Source organism: Danio rerio, chromosome 18, assembly GCF_052040795.2.
Source record: "Danio rerio strain M-AB ecotype USA chromosome 18, GRCz13ab, whole genome shotgun sequence".
In the NCBI taxonomy this organism is placed as follows: domain Eukaryota; kingdom Metazoa; phylum Chordata; class Actinopteri; order Cypriniformes; family Danionidae; genus Danio; species Danio rerio.
The window spans coordinates 150001-166341 of record NC_141038.1 but is presented as its reverse complement, the minus strand read 5'-3'; the positions used below and the strand labels follow the sequence as shown (position 1 = coordinate 166341).

General features: G+C 46.1%; 2 protein-coding genes across 9 annotated transcripts in view; both read left to right on the top strand.

Moving 5' to 3' along the window:
* Positions 1–2683: 2683 nt before the first annotated feature.
* Positions 2684–12690, top strand: gatm (glycine amidinotransferase (L-arginine:glycine amidinotransferase)). The gene is given in 9 exon segments (NM_199531.1): positions 2684–2806; positions 7348–7563; positions 7737–7932; positions 8137–8327; positions 8468–8605; positions 9564–9728; positions 10317–10380; positions 11434–11550; positions 12206–12690. Coding segments are annotated over 9 exon segments (1269 nt in total). The 5' UTR covers positions 2684–2737; the 3' UTR covers positions 12319–12690.
* Positions 12691–14594: 1904 nt separating this feature from the next.
* The window catches only part of pde8a (phosphodiesterase 8A), a 25138-nt gene continuing 23391 nt past the window's right edge, over positions 14595–16341 (top strand). For 7 of the 8 annotated variants that reach the window (XR_015514466.2, XR_015514465.2, XM_087292683.2 and 4 more), the window contains exon 1: positions 14595–15217. Coding sequence is in view for 4 of the 8 variants with exons in the window: in XM_087292681.2 (XP_087148807.1) it covers positions 15077–15217 (141 nt within the window). In the remaining 4 variants the exon portion in view is untranslated. The remainder of the gene's footprint in view (positions 15218–16341) is intronic. The other variant, NM_001080627.2, reaches the window with a different exon arrangement.

The following is a 16341-nucleotide window of genomic DNA, read 5'->3' as shown; positions in this document are numbered from 1 at the left end:
TGTGTGTGTGTGTGTTTATCAGGCTGGCTGATGGACTCTGCTCGGGTCTTCATCATTCTCAGCTCTGGTCAATACTCCTCCTCCACAGCGCTGGACTCTGGATCTCTTGCATTGATTCAACACATGATCAACACACACACACACACACACACACACACACACACACACTTTACATGTCATCATTATGGTTATTATTGTTACGCTGTCCTTCTGCTCAAGTTATTTTCCAGCACTCGCTCCGCCTGTGTATTTGATCAGTTTTCATCTGCTTCACTCTTGAGGACGTGTGTGTGTGTGTGTGTGTGTGTGTGTGTGTGTACAGTAATGCTCAATTAAACACAGCCTGGATACACTTTCTCCAACATGTTGTACGATGATATTAATGCTGTATTTATTTATAAAGAGAGAAGGATATTGTGATCTGCTTATAGACGGCTCTGATCATGCTCAGTGGTTGTTGGAGAGCTGGTCAGCACGAGTGTTCTGGGCTCTGCGCTGCTGTTTGCTCTGTGGTGTTGATCTGTGTTCTCCTTTGCTGTAAAGCCCTGGCTGACTCTGTGTCTGTGAAAGCTGCTTTATTAATGCATTTTATTTTCAAATCTCTCAATCTATACTAATAAAATCCCCATTGGCAATGGAAATTGAACTCTTATTTGTTTGAGTCAAACAGAGTCTTTTAGATTTATGAACTAGAGTCACTTCTACATGGATCATATGATGTAAACAGCAGGACCACGTGTTAATAAATGCCCCATACTGACTCATTTCATTGCTTCTTGAATATAAGATAAAATAATTCTGCAAAATGTGTTTTTATAGCAGGACAATCTGATTGAATTGGTTCAGAACTGTTGTGTTATTTCAGTAGTGAGTGCAGGAACACTATCAGCTGTATTAGAGCATGTTAAGTGTTCAGTCGTCTCTTCAGTAAATGAGTGATTTAATTACCCTCACTAATTACACCAGACACTGATAAACCATTGTGTTGAGCTCCTGAGATATGCAAATGTAGATTTAATCATGTGTGTAGTCTGACCAATGGTGTGAGTTGTGGGCGGGGCATGTTCAGGTGTGCAACATCAGCAGCTGTAGCTCAGTTCTGCTGCAGCGGTTGGGTCTTCAGAAAGCAAAGAGATATGTGTGTGTGCGTGTGTGTGTGTGTGTGTGTGTGTTTAATATTGTGTCTGAGCCTCGTGCTCGGCTCAGTGTGTGTGTTTCTGCTACTCACACACTGGTTTCTGTGTTTAGAGTAATGTGTGTTTATCAGTATTCTGAGGTTGTTCTGCATTAATGAGATACTCGCCTCACATCCTCATCATCCTCATTATTATTGATTTTTTGGACTTTTCCAGAAATCTTCCTGCTGTCTGTATTACTCACCTTTGGAAAGCCTGTAGCTCATCTCGGCCAATCACACAGCAGCGAGTCTCCTTCCCTGTGTACTGCCATAGATGCAGCGTTAGCATTAGCCGTTATGTGTTTAGGCTTCATCATTTCCACCACTGTGACATTTTGACAACCAGTCCTGACATGAGATTTAAAGAAATGTGTGACGGTGCATGATTTGGGAACTGATTGGATTGTTGGAAGATGGGCGTGGCTAAGCAAATGAAGGAAGATTGATAAAGGCAGAGCAGAAATGAGAATTAGATATAGCCCCGCCTTAAATGACTGATAGACCCTCCCATAAAGACTTATAGCACCATTCCAAAAGACTGATAGCTCCTCCTAAAGCACTGATAGCTCCACCCTAAATGACTAACAGACCCTTCCTAAATGACTAGCATGCCCAAAATGACTGATAGCTCCTCCCTAAAGCACTGACAGCTCCACCCTAAATAACAGATAACTCCTCCCTAAATAACAGATAGCTCCTCTCTAAAGCACTGATAGCTCTGCCCTAAATGATTAATAGCTCCGCCCTAAATGACTGATAGCTCCTCCTTAAATGACTAATAGCTCCCCCCTAAATGACAGATAGCTCCTCTCTAAAGCACTGATAGCTCCGCCCTAAATGATTGATAGCTCCTCCTTAAATGACTAATAGCTCCGCCCTAAATGATTGATTGCTCCTCCCTAAAGTACTGACAGCTCCTTACTAAATAACAGATAGCTCCTCCCTATATCTTTGACAGCTCCACCCTAAAGCACTGATAGACCCACCCTTAGTTACTGGTAGCCTCGCCCCAAATGACTGGTAGCCCCACCCTAATTTACTATTAGGCCCACCATAAAAGCTCCTCCCTAAAAGCACTGATAGACCAACAACAAAGGTCTAATAGCCCCGCCCCAAATCACTGATAGCCTCGCCCTAAATGACTGAGCCCTGCCTCAAATGACTGATAGCCCCGCCCTAAGCGACTGCTATAAATGAGAGGCGTGTCCAGAAGTGCAGGACGGTGGTGTGGCGGGAGAGGGAGGGTTTTAATATGTAAATGTTGATGAGGGCCAGAGCATATTGAGATGATAATGAGGGGCGCAGCTTCTCCCTCAGCCTCAGAGTGTTTACAGTGAGTACAGTAGCTGATAGACCCCGGCGCTACGCGAGTGTCTGGGCTCTTGCGTCACTCCTCTGCGATAAGAATGTGCTGCTGTCAGGATCTCCTCCTGCGGGTCACGTTGCTGGAAGAGTCTATATAAGCGCGCGACCGCGGAGGCTCGGCTAGTGCCCGATCCGGAGCTGCAGCTGCATGCGGAGGAGAGAGAGTTCCAGAAGCACGAGCACAAGCACAGAGCCATGCTGAGAGTCCGCTGCCTGAGGGGGGGGAGCCGGGGAGCCGAGGCCGCGCATCTGATCGGGGCCCTGGTGAGTATACTACACATCACATTATACACACACACACACACACCACTACAGTAAAGTACAGTATAGTAGAATGGAGCACAGTACTTTAGAGTAGACCATATGGTGAGACACACACACACACACACACGGTACTGTGCGCGTGCATTTGATTCTACTGTCCGAGGAGCCGCTCATGTGCTGGGGATGATTGACAGCACAGGTGTGCAGTGACCCGAGGTCTTCAATCACGTCCTCCTCCTTAGAGAGAGCGAGAGTAAAGTGTCCATCTGTTTGCGCTCATCATGAACACACACACACACACACACACACACACTCTTCATTCATGCTTTCATTAGCGAGGTTTAATGTGTTCACGCGGGGATTCACTCATGCTGCATTAGGGCAGTGTATGAGAGCGGCACTGTGAGGATGATTATTGCTGATTATTGACTGAACTTCAGCATGGAGATGGAGATAGTGACAGTGCATGAGGAGCAGAGCAGAGCAGGCTTCACTGTGTGTTATAATGCTGGACTAAACACACATACAGCAGTGTTGACTATATTGACAGGACTCTCCCTGTTAAATTAAATACCCCAACATAACCCAACTATAGGTTATTATAACACCTTCCCAGCTATGGCTCATTTTACCCCAATGCACTGGGTTATTTTGATTAAGTGCTTTATTCTGGTCTTACTAGTGCTACTATTAATCTTATCATCATGACCGTGTAAATAAATAACATACAGTTTTCAAAAATATTGAGAATACTTTATTTCCAGTACATTTATGTTCCAGACACTTAGAATAAATGAAGAATCACGAACAGTGAAGAAACAGAATACAGCAGTATATCGAGCGCGCAGCAGCCCTCCCGCGCTCACAGTCTACAGTACAGTTTACCACATCCATCACTTCTGAAAGAGGGTGCCGGACGGTGAAATGGATATAAAACAACACGGAGAGCTCATCTGAGAAACAAAACAACAACGATGATGATGCGTTAGAGCTTAAACAAACCTTATAACACAAAAACACCATGACACACATGTCAATACAGCTGATCTGTGTCCACTAAATCAGTTCAGATTAAAACATTTAACCCAACTGGCTGAGTTATTAATAAAGAACCAAATAAAGGTTAAAAATAACCCAACAGAGCACCAAACATGTTCAACTCAGCCACTGGGTTACCTCAATAACTGAGCGCCTGTTAGAGCGAGTGTAACCCACAGCAGCCAATCCTTCACCTCACTCTGTAGACCAGTGTAATCTCCTCCACTGATCTCAGAGCTGATGCTGAATTAATGCTGTGTTTGCTGATTGGCTGCTGAAGGTTATTTATTTAACTCTGCACTAATTATATAATGATCAGATATAAGAGTCAGAAGAGTTCAAACTTCTGCTCCAGGTCTGCACCGGCTGTAATTGAATGATCATCAGTTCCTCACACTGAGAGATTCAGCAGATCCTGGATCAGAGTCAAGCTGTCTGCATGAGCTGATCTGAGATCTGCATGGGCTCGTGAAGGACTGATCGATCAATCGATCCTGCAAATCAGTGACAGCAGCGTAATGACATCATCTTATTAATAATTAATTACTCGTGTGAGCAAAGTTAGCATTCAGTGAAAGAGAGCATGACTATTACCTGAACAATCCAGCGTGTGCAACAGAATAAGAGATGCAGTTTAAGATTAAGCAGAGTGTGTATCACACTGACTCCCACATTGCTCATGTAGATGAATGTAACGTGTGACTTTCTGCAATAGACTTCACTCACTCACTCTACAGGTGCTCTCACGTTAAACATCTGTGGAATAACATTAGTTTTGATTTGTCCTCTTTATTTAAACATGATTTACATTAGTCTATAAAAGAGAAATCTCTGTATATATTCGGTGTTACACTTTACATTAGTTATACACAAGCAAAGGGAACACCTGGATTTAACACTCTCCTTGCTGAAATCCCGTTCAATATTGCATCTCTTCAGCTTAATTATAATAATAATAATAATAATAGTAATACGTTTGTTCAAGCTTATGATAATCATGTTTCTTTGTGAAGTTTGTGTTGTTTTGTGTGTTTTGTTATTGTGTTTCCCTCAGCGCAGTGATGTTATTATTCTTGTATTCAAAAAGAAAAATTAAATATAAATACAAAAAGTGAGCAAAACAATTGATGGTAAACGTGTTGTTAATAGTATAACTATGTAGTATATATGATTTATTTAGTTGTATTGTCAGATTTTCTTTAGTTCAGTGTTGTGTGTATTCATCCTGCAGTGTGAGCTGGAACTGCTGCTTAAATCACTGTCGCATCAGAACAGTGTCTGAAACCTACAATCAGCACATATTAGCCGTCAAAACATGTGCAGGACTCTCAGAAACTAATATTCTTCTTAAGAATGAGAATGTTGTCCTGGTCTGTTATCATACACTGCACTGGAGCTGGTCTGTAAGTCCACACTGTTATCTTGAAGCTGGCCTGCGGTCACTAATGCTCTCTCTGAAGCTCTTGAGGAGCAGCGGCTCTGTTCCACCCCTCTCTCAGAGTGCACATTACATCACATTCATTTTCATTCTGGTTTTCATTATATATATATATATATATATATACTGTTTTCCCTCAATAATACAGTGTATTGACTTCAGTTGATCCTGATTTTTACAGTGTGTATTGTGTCACAGCAGCTGAGCTCAGTGAATGTGTGTATATGCACAGCACATGATGAGCCTCTGCTGAAAGCTTTATGGGAATATTTTCAGTGTCATAAGCTTCCTTTTCCAGCATGGATGTTGTAATGTAACTCCAATATAATCACCGTAATAGACTTCAGCATGTATGTGGTTGTTATAGTGTGGTTGCTGAAAGACCGTTTAAACGCAGGCGCCGTCATGAGCAGCAGGCGAGCACAAACTCCACTGATAATACCGGAGTGAATGAATGTCCATGTGTTAAAGACACGGCACAGAACAATATCATCTACTGCAGTGCTTCTTATTTGGTCTGACGCCCTCTTTATATTGTGACAGTGAAGATCGCAGCTTTTAAGAAAGCAGATCTTAAACACAGACATGACGATTCCCCGGAAGCTCTGGAGCTGATGACTGAAGTGAAGTCGTGTGCATGTAGCCCATCAGAGCTGAAAGTGTGTCCCGTTCTCAGAGTTAGTTTAGTTTAGGTGTGTATAGCCTACAGGTGACACTGGAAGAATCTCAGCTTTGCTTGACTGAGCCGGTCCAGTCCTGCTTATATGAGTAGAGCTGATCTCCAGCAGGTCTGAGCTCCTGAGCAAACCTCACATCAGTGAGAAGGAAACTCTAAATCCAGCCGAACGGCTGATCCACGTCTGAGGAGCGAGCGGGCCGGGTCACTGAGCGCGTTCACACACAGGGCTGATATATGTGCGTCATGTGATTTACCCGTGTAGTTTCCCCCCGTACCCCCTGATCCTAACAGTGCTGAAGTCCAACATCTGAGCGGCAGCTCCAGATCCTTCCACAGGCGTGTGTGTGTTTAATTATTGAACAGAGCGCCGCTACATATGAGTCACTGCTCATGTCAACAGGCTGGACTGTGTGTGTGTGTGTGTGTGTGTGTGTGTTGGGGATGCCAGCACACTGCCACACTATACACCACACACCACCACACCACCAGTGGTGGGTTTAAGCAATATGGGCGATCACCCAGGGCGGCATCTTGCTCAGGGCAGCATGAATGTTTTATGCAGAGCATGCCCTTCCAGCTGCAACCCAGTACTGGGAAACACCCATACACACTCATTCACACACACACTCATACACTAGGGCCAGTGTAGTTGATCAGTTCCCCTATAGCGCATGTGTTTGGACTGTGGGGGAAACCGGAGCACCCGGAGGAAACCCACACCAACACGGGGAGAACATGCAAACTCCACACAGAAACACCAACTAACCCAGCCGAGACTCAAACCAGAGAGCTTCTTGCTGTGAGGCCACAGTGCTGACCACTGAGCCACCGTGAGGGCGGGGCATGTCAGCTATACAGCGCTTCTGATTGGTGGTCAGGTTTGAGGAGAGCGGATGATCATTCCTGCAGCTCTGCGCCTCTGCTTGTGGGTTTGCTCGGGTTTGGAGACTCTAGATGAGAGAAGCTCTGCTGATGCTGACGTCTAAACACTTTAACAGCAGAACACAGGTGCGTTAGTTCCTCTGAGCAGGTGTGTGAGCTGTTGTGATTGTGGTGTGTGTGTGTGTGTGTGTGTGTGTGTGTGTGTGTGTCTGCAGTCACACTCACGTGTTCCTCGATGAACATGAGCATCTCTGATCCTGCAGGTGATGGATGATCTGATCCAGTGTTCTTCTCCTCTCGGGATCGGGTCAGGTTTAGGAGTTTAGGGTTATGGGTTATAGGGTTGTGTGTGTGTGCAGATGAGGAGCTGTGTCATGTCCTCCACAGTTATATTACAGCTGGAGTCATTGATCATCTTATTGTAATATTGTGATACTCATTCGCTCTACATTGCTCTGGAGTGTTCTGGATATTCAAGTGCCGGTGTTCTGTGTGTGTGTTCAGGTGGGTCGCGCGCTCTCGGGAAGGCTGTCGCGCGCGTCCCGGAGCAGCTCGAGTTCCGCCGCCGCACAGCTCCCGCTGTCCGCGCACGAGCAGGTGCCCGAGCCCGCGGCCGAGGAGTGCCCCGTGTGCGCGCACAACGAGTGGGACCCGCTGGAGGAAGTGATCGTGGGCCGAGCTGAAAACGCATGCGTGCCGCCGTTCACCGTGGAGGTGAAGGTGAGGATCTGCACACACACACACACACACACACACACACACACACACACACACACACACACACACACACATACACACACACCACTGCAGACTGAGGAGGACACGGTCAATAATGGGTGAACTGTCCCTTTAAGACCGTGTGTGTGTGTGTGTGTGTGTGTGTGTGTCTGCAGGCCAACACCTATGAGAAGTACTGGCCCTTCTACCAGCAGTACGGCGGTCAGACATTCCCGAAGGAGCACGTGCAGAAGGCGGTGGCGGAGATCGAGGAGATGTGCAACATCCTGCAGCACGAGGGAGTGACGGTGCGGAGGCCAGAGCCGGTGGACTGGTCCCTGGAGTACCGCACACCTGACTTCAGCTCGACAGGTGACACACACACACACACACACCTGACTTCAGCTCGACAGGTGACACACACACACACACACACACACACACACACACACACACACACACACGCACATGACTTCAGCTTGACAGGTGACACACATACACACACACACACTCTTTCTTCTCTCTCTCTCACTCACTCTGGTGTGTGTGTGTGTGTGTGTGTGTGTGTGTGTGCAGGCATGTACGCAGCGATGCCCAGGGATATCCTGATGGTGGTGGGGAATGAGATCATCGAGGCCCCGATGGCGTGGAGGGCTCGCTTCTTCGAGTACCGTGCGTACCGGCCCCTGATCAAAGAGTACTTCAGACGCGGCGCCCGCTGGACCACCGCGCCCAAACCCACCATGGCGGACCAGCTCTACGACCAGGTCTCTGTGTGTGTGTGTGTGTATGTGCACACCTGTGTGTGTGTGTGTGTGTGTGTAAAATGTTGTGTGTGTGTGTAATGGTGTCTATGTAATGTAATGCAATGCTAATGCTGTGTGTGTGTGTGTGTGTGTGTGTGCAGGATTACCCCATCCGCACAGTAGAGGACAGGCATAAGCTGGCCGCTCAGGGGAAGTTTGTGACCACAGAGTTTGAGCCGTGTTTCGACGCTGCAGACTTCATCCGGGCCGGCACTGATATATTCGTCCAGAGGAGTCAGGTGAGTGTGTGTGTCTGTGTGTGTGTGTGTGTGTGTGTGTGTGTGTGTGTGTGTGTGTGTGTGTGTGTGTGGATGAAGAAGAACCAGCAGTGGATCTACAGAACACACTGTAGTCATCCAGTCTTAACCAGATCAACATTTACTCACAGACCTGCAGTCCCCTCGCTCTCTCCCCACTAAAGAGGATAGTTTGAGGAATGCTGAAAACCGGTAACCATTGATCTCCATAATAGGAAAAACAAACACTGTTGAAGTCAGTGGTTACCGGTTCTTAACATTTTTCAAAGCATCTTCTTTCGTGTTGAACAGAGGAGTTAAGGATGACAGAATCTTCATTCTTGTGCCTCTTTAAGGGAGTTTGTGTTTTGTTTCTAGTCCAAATATCTGGAAATCCTGCAATCAAGAGGCTTTTCTAGACTAACGAAGAGTTCAGATGCAAAAACCCCTGAGTGTGGTCTGAAATGTCCATCAAAAATGAGCATTTTCCTCAGCTTCCTTTGTTTTTGTTGAGATGTTTCACTGTAAAGATTAAGAAAGGACTGGTTCTTCACTATAATAGTGGTGTTAGTGAGCACACACACACACACACACACACACAGGCGCCTGATGAACATGCTCATCTTACAGGACCATTGCAGACCGCATTTACAGGTTTTTGCATCTGAACTCTTCAAATGTAGTCTTGTTTTCAGCAATAATGAGTGAAATGAGGAGAGATTTACATTAAAACAGCAGAATAATCTGACAGTGGGGAAAGAGGAATGATCTAGCTCTTCCTTTTGACATAAGATGATTCCTCTTCCCTCATGGTCAGATTATTCTGATGTTTTAATGGAAACTCTCCTCATTTCACTCATTATTGCATTTATTTGTTGCTAGTCTACAAAAAGCTTGTTGATTTAGAGATTTTCAGTTATCTGGAGTGTTTTGAGACACATTTCCTCCTGTTTACTGTCAGGTTACGAACTACATGGGCATCGAGTGGATGCGGCGCCACCTCTCTCCCACCTACAAGATCCACATCATCTCCTTCAAGGACCCGAACCCCATGCACATCGACGCCACCTTCAACATCATCGGGCCCGGGCTGGTGCTGTCCAACCCCGACCGGCCCTGCAGACAGGTGGGCTTATGGTGGACACTACACTGTACACTACATCCCCTAATCAGCAGGTTCCAGTGTCCTGTGCTGCACGTCTGGGTTTCCCTCATGCTTATTTCTGCTTCTGCGCTGCTTTATGGGATCTTGATCTGTCCTCCAGCAACTGTTCCCCTTGGGAAGTGTGTGAGAGTGTGTTTTCTGCACGTGTGTAACAGTGTGCAGTGCTGTAGTGTGTGTGTTGGGATGTAGATTACGCTGCAGAAGCCTGTAATGACCTGCAGCACACTCTCTGCTGTTCCACACACTTACTGCGCTACAGATCATCTCAAACTACTCAAATGTCAATTAAAGACACTTAGAGAGGAACTTCCAGCATCAGAAGTGGACAGAGCTGAGATCAACATCCCATAATGCAGTTCACCACCACAAACAAACACAAAACACACAACAGAAGCCCATCAATAGATATTTACTGTGCGGCAGTGTAGAGCTGTGGACCATCTCTCATGGAGACACGGCGCCCTCTAGTGTTCACTGGGAGACACACACACACACACACACACACACACACACACTCACACACACTCATTCTCCTCTATCTCTCCTCAGATCGAGATGTTCAAGAAGGCGGGCTGGACGGTGGTGACGCCCCCGACTCCTCTGATCCCCGACAGTAAGACACACACACACACACACACACAGCATGAACGATGCTTAAAGGGGCAGTTCACTAAACACAGCATCACTTACTCAGACAAATGTTTGAGATGTATTTTATTTGATCAAACACAACAGAAGATATTTTGAAGAATGTTGGAAACTTCAGTGTTGTTTTTTCCTGCTATGGAAGTCAATGGTTACAGGTGTTCAGCATTCTTCACAACATCTTCTTATGTGTTTAACAGAGTAAAGAAACTCAGAACGGTTTAAAACCACTGGAAGGAGAGCAGATAGTGTGTAAAGTTTAATTTTAGGGTGAACTGTCCCTTTAAATGCCGCCATTTTCCTCCTTAAAGGGCCAGTTCACCAATTAGTGAGCACCATTTACTCATCATGTTACATTAATGCAGCTTTAAAGGTTCAGTTCACCCAAAAATGAAAATTCAATCATCCTTTACTTCCTCTATTTATTTTAAACCTTTATGTGCTTCTTTTCGCTGTTGAACACAAATGAAGATATTTTGAAGAATGCTGAAACCTGTAACCATTGACATACATGGTAGGGAAACAAATAATACAGACATCAATGGTTACAGGTTTCCAGCATTCTTCAGAATATCCTCTTTTGTGTTCAGCAGAGTAACGCAGCTCATAACAGTTTAAAAGCACTCGATGGACAAGTAGATAGTGAGTGCATTTTATTTTGGGGTGAACTGTCCCTTTAAATGCAGCTTTTATTTCCACTTAAAGGCATAGATCACTAAAGACTTCAAGTAAAGAATCTCATAATGATTCAAAACAATTGAGGGAGAGTAAATATGAATACTGCACCCTTTAAATGCACATCTAATACAGTTAAAGGGACAGCTCACTAATAATAATGATATGAAAAGTGTGTTTGAATTAATTTTGTTTAACACAAAATAAGTTATTGTGGAGAATGTTGGACACTGGTAACCCTTGACTTCTGTTATATCTGTTTTTAAAAGTGAAGTTAGTAATGTGTCCAGGGTAGCGAGTGTGAGAGGAAGATTCAGTATGTAATATCAGTGTTGTCCTCCGTCAGATCATCCGCTGTGGATGTCCTCTAAGTGGCTCTCCATGAACGTGCTGATGCTGGACGAGAAGCGTGTGATGGTGGACGCTAACGAGAGCACCATCCAGAAGATGTTCGAGAGCCTGGGTAAGAGCACAAATACCACAGTAATGCAGAGTGAATGCTGTTATACTGTACGCCATCTCTACCACACTGCAGTAAAGCAGCTGAATGAGTCTGCTGTGGTGATTCTACAGTCGCTATGGTAACACAACTACAGTAACTGATCTGCTGTGGTGATTCTACAGTCGCTATGGTAACACAACTACAGTAACTGATCTATTGTGGGGATTCTACAGTCGCTATGGTAACACAACTACAGTAACTGATCTGCTGTGGTGATTCTACAGTCGCTATGGTAACACAACTACAGTAACTGATCTGTTGTGATTCTACAGTCGCTATGGTAACACAACTACAGTAACTGATCTGTTGTGGTGATTCTACAGTCGCTATGGTAACACAACTACAGTAACTGATCTGTTGTGGTGATTCTACAGTCGCTATGGTAACACAACTACAGTAACTGATCTATTGTGGGGATTCTACAGTCACTATGGTAACATGACAACTACAGTAACTGATCTGTTGTGGTGATTCTACAGTTGCTATGGTAACACAACTACAGTAATTGATCTGTTGTGGTGATTCTACAGTTGCTAGAGTATATTACACACTTCTTCATAGCATGGTTCCAAAAGCAGTAGTGTTTACTGTACGTGTGTGTGTGTGTGTTCGGCAGGTATAAAGACGGTGAAGGTGAGCATCCGGCACGCTAACTCTCTGGGCGGAGGCTTTCACTGCTGGACCACAGACGTGCGGCGCCGCGGGACGCTGCAGTCCTACTTCCTCTAGTCTGCAGAAACACACGCGCCATACCTGGACGAGGACAGTAGAGACGCACCTCTACCTCCTGTTTACCCAACACTACGATGATAAACACGTCCTCTAGCATGCTAATTCTATGTAGATTTGCCTTGTGTACCTCATGTGCAGCGCTGCTCTGTCTACTCAGGTATTTTGTAGCCGTATTTTAGGATTTTTGTAAGATTTCAGGAAACTGTATATATCTGTGAGCATCGTGCTGTCCACTACAGCCCAGTCAGAACACCTGACTGATGTGTGTGTGTGTGTGTGTGTGAGTGTGTGTGTGTGTGTGTGGCTCTCATCCATTCATGATTCTGTGTTAGGTCAAACTCAATCAAATAAAGAGAAAATCTGTGTGAATTAACACTCGTGTTTGTGCTGCTCCACACACCAGACCAGCAGTCAGCACAGCAGCCCTGTCCTCCAGCATCTGCTCATATACACACACGCACGCACTCACTCTCCTTCAGCTTAGACCATTAATCAGAGAACGCCACAGGGAAATGAACCTCCAACTATTCCAGCAAATGTTTTACACAGCGCAGCAGATGCCCTTCCAGCTGCAACCCATCACTGGGAAACACCCAAACTCATACACTATGGCCAGTGTAGTTGATCAGTTCCCCTATAGCGCATGTGTTTGGACTGTGGGGGAAAACAGAGCACCCGGAGGAAACCCACACCAACACGGGGAGAACATGCAAACTCCACACAGAAATGCCAACTAACCCAGCCGAGACTCAAACCAGCGACCTGAGTGCTGTGAGGCCACCGTGCCGCCCTCATATATGACTGATATTTGTATTTTTAATGATTGCCCAACTCTGAGATTATCATTCATAAACACACATTTAATTTCTCACTAATCGTTCTGCTGAATTTCTCTATATACATTAAACAAAAACACCCAAAAATAAGAAAATAAACCCAGCATCATGTCAAAACTGGGCAAAGCTGATCACGACTGATCACATGCACCATGGAAGATTGTTTTCATATATATGTGTGTGTGTGTATCATATATATATATAAATACACAGTATCATACTTATTTTTATTTTTGCATATAATTTGTACATGTTTATTTTCATGCAACAACCTCTAAATCTTTTCTCAGACTCCTGTGTGTGGGTTTAGTAATGAAACTTTTATTGTGACCAATAAGTTATTATCCTTGTCTTTAAATCAACATAGGATGCTGAAAAAAAGAGTTCATTTTAGGATAAAGTTTCGGATGGAGTTTAGAGGTTTTTGCATCTGAACTCTTCATAAATACATCTACTCCTGAATCTCTGCGTGCGTGTTTATATGTGCATAATGCTTTTACATTTATTTTATTTAAAATGCGATTCATCTTTGGCCAGCAGTAAAAACAGGAAAACAGAGTATTTGTTGGTGTTTTCATTATTTCATTAGCTTATTAAAGGAGCCGTTTGCTGGAAAATGAAAGGCAAGGCAGATTTACTTCTACAGCACATCTCATACACAGCGGCCATTCACAGAGCTTTACACAAACAGGGATAACAGACGAGTGTGGGAAAACAAAAACCTATTAATATTAATGATTAAAAACAGGTTAAAATGTGTTAAACAGGTTATAAAAGAGTGAAGAATAAGAGAAAGGCAGTGTAGTGTGATGTGTGTGCTCGTTTAGTAAAGGCACAGCTGAACGTGTGTGTGTGTGTGTGTGTGTGTGTGTGTGTGTGGCAGTCAGCTGCTTTACACCCTCTACTTGTACATTAATCACAGTTAAATCCCCAAATGGAGAAGAATTAGCACTCTGGAGGGCTCTGTCAGTGCTTCATTATTAGTTTCTTATTTCTGTCGAACACAAAAAGCAGATATTTAGTGAAATGTGCGGCAGCAGCAGCGCTGAGGGCCAGTGTCCGCCTTCATCAGAGGAAAGCCTCAGGTTTGTACAGGATGAGGAAATGACGACAGAACGACCATTGGAGCTGCGTTGTGCCTTTAACGCATATTTCAGCAGAGATTACTCTAAACACTGGCGCTTTCCATTGCGCTGAGGAATCAATAGTCGTGGATTAAACGCTAAATTACCGCTGCTCTTGCTCTTCCTGCAACTAACGGCAGACTCCCTCCTGCGTTCTGCGGCTGTGCGAGCTTTTAAAGTTGCCTCCACGCACAGACCCCGCCCCCCTGCGCGCCGGCTGCCGTTCGTTGGCTCGACGTAGCTCATTTGCATTGACGTCATTCGAGGCTGTAGGTCAATCCGTGCGCGTGCTTTTATTGGATCTGCTGCTGTCACATTCGCGCCGCTGATGTTCTCGACGCGCGTTGCTCTCTGTCAGGACGCTCGCGACGCGCTAACGCCTGTTATTCTGCCGTGTCCGTCGCTGGGCTGCGTCCGTTGCCCGTCCGCGTCAGAGAGCCGCGCTGCCGTAGGCCTGTGACTGACAGCTGCTGCCGTATTCGCCGTGACGCGCCGCTTCGTCGTGACGCCCCGCTCCGGAGCTCCGTCTCACGGGCCGCCGGTGTCCTCGATGCCGCTCCGGGCTGCCGGTGCTCCCGCCGGCCGCTTCCCCGTGAGCGCGGGCGCGGGCGCCGACAGAGAGGCCGCGCGGGAGTGTTTCGCGCCGCTCCGCCGACAGTAACGCGCGCGCGGATGGACGGAAGCCGCGCGTGAAGCAGCGGCGCGGAGGATGAGGAGCGGCGGCGCGCGCACTGATCGATAGATTAGATTGATGATCTGATCAGAAACTTTGCCGTTAGCCGCTGACAGCAGAAGATGGGCTGCGCCTCCAGCATCCACATCTCCGACCGGGTGGTGTATCACAGCGGGAAAGAGTCCGAGGAGCCGCCGCACACACACTCACACACACACACCTGCACACCGGATACCGGAGACCGCAGCAGCGCCGGCGGACAGGTCAGACCCGGGGGGAGAGTGAATGAGTGAGTGTGTGTGTGTGTGTGTGTGTGTGTTTGACAATGTATTTATATTAAAGGGAGGGCGTGTGTGTGTGTGTGTGTGTGTTTGTGTGTGTTTGTTTGTTTGTGTGTGTGTGTGTGTGTGTTTGTTTGTTTGTTTGTTTGTGTGTGTGTGTAACAGAGAGAGACAGAATGTATTCGTATGAAAGAGGCCATCCACATCCAGCATGTGTGTGTCTGTCCCACTCCAATATATATGTGTGTGTGTGTGTGTGTGTGTGTGTGTGTGTGAGTGACTTCTTGAGGGTCTTATTAGAGCTTACACTCAGTGGGTACGTCTGGAATTACACACACATCTCTTCTGTAGTGTGTGAATAACAGTGTGTGAGCAAGTCGTACAGTGTGTGTGTATTCGTTTATTTGTGCGTGTGTGTGTGTGTGTGTGAGTGTGTGTGTGTTCTGGCATGTCTTCCTCTGCTTCATCTGTCACTCAGGCTTTGAAAACTGAAAGCGGGAAACGCGTCTCTATAGCAACGTCTCAGGCCACACCTCTCCATGGCAGTGTCTCAGGGTATTGCGAGTGTAACCCCGCTGGGACCACTACGCCACCCAACCCACTCTGAGCTGGGATCGAACCGGCGACCTTCTGCATGGGAGTCAGTTGCTGTAAGCAGGCTAAAGACCAGGGCCTGTCACTAGAGCAGCTGTAGAGGTCAGAGGAGCGAGCTTTACCTGCACAGCGCTTCAGCCGACCTCCACCACACCAACACTGAGTGATGGAGCAGCACCGTGCAGCGGGGTTACAGTAAAGCATTATACCAGCCAGGAGTCCAGTAAACTCGGTAAAGGCCATTCACCACGACCCAACTCTGACCACTGTACAGCTGAGGAGAAGGTGGAGGAGGATAATGATGATGACATCTGAACTGAAGGAGCAGGACACGAAGAGGAGCATCCAGCACCGAAGAAGCTGTTAGTTTACTTCAGATCTGCATACCGGGTCGGACTCCTTTAGCCTTCAGAACTGTCTTAATCCTTGGTGTCAGAGATTCATCAAGCTGCTGGAAATATTCCTCAGAGGTTTTGCTCCATATTGTCATGATAGCATCACACAGTTGCTGC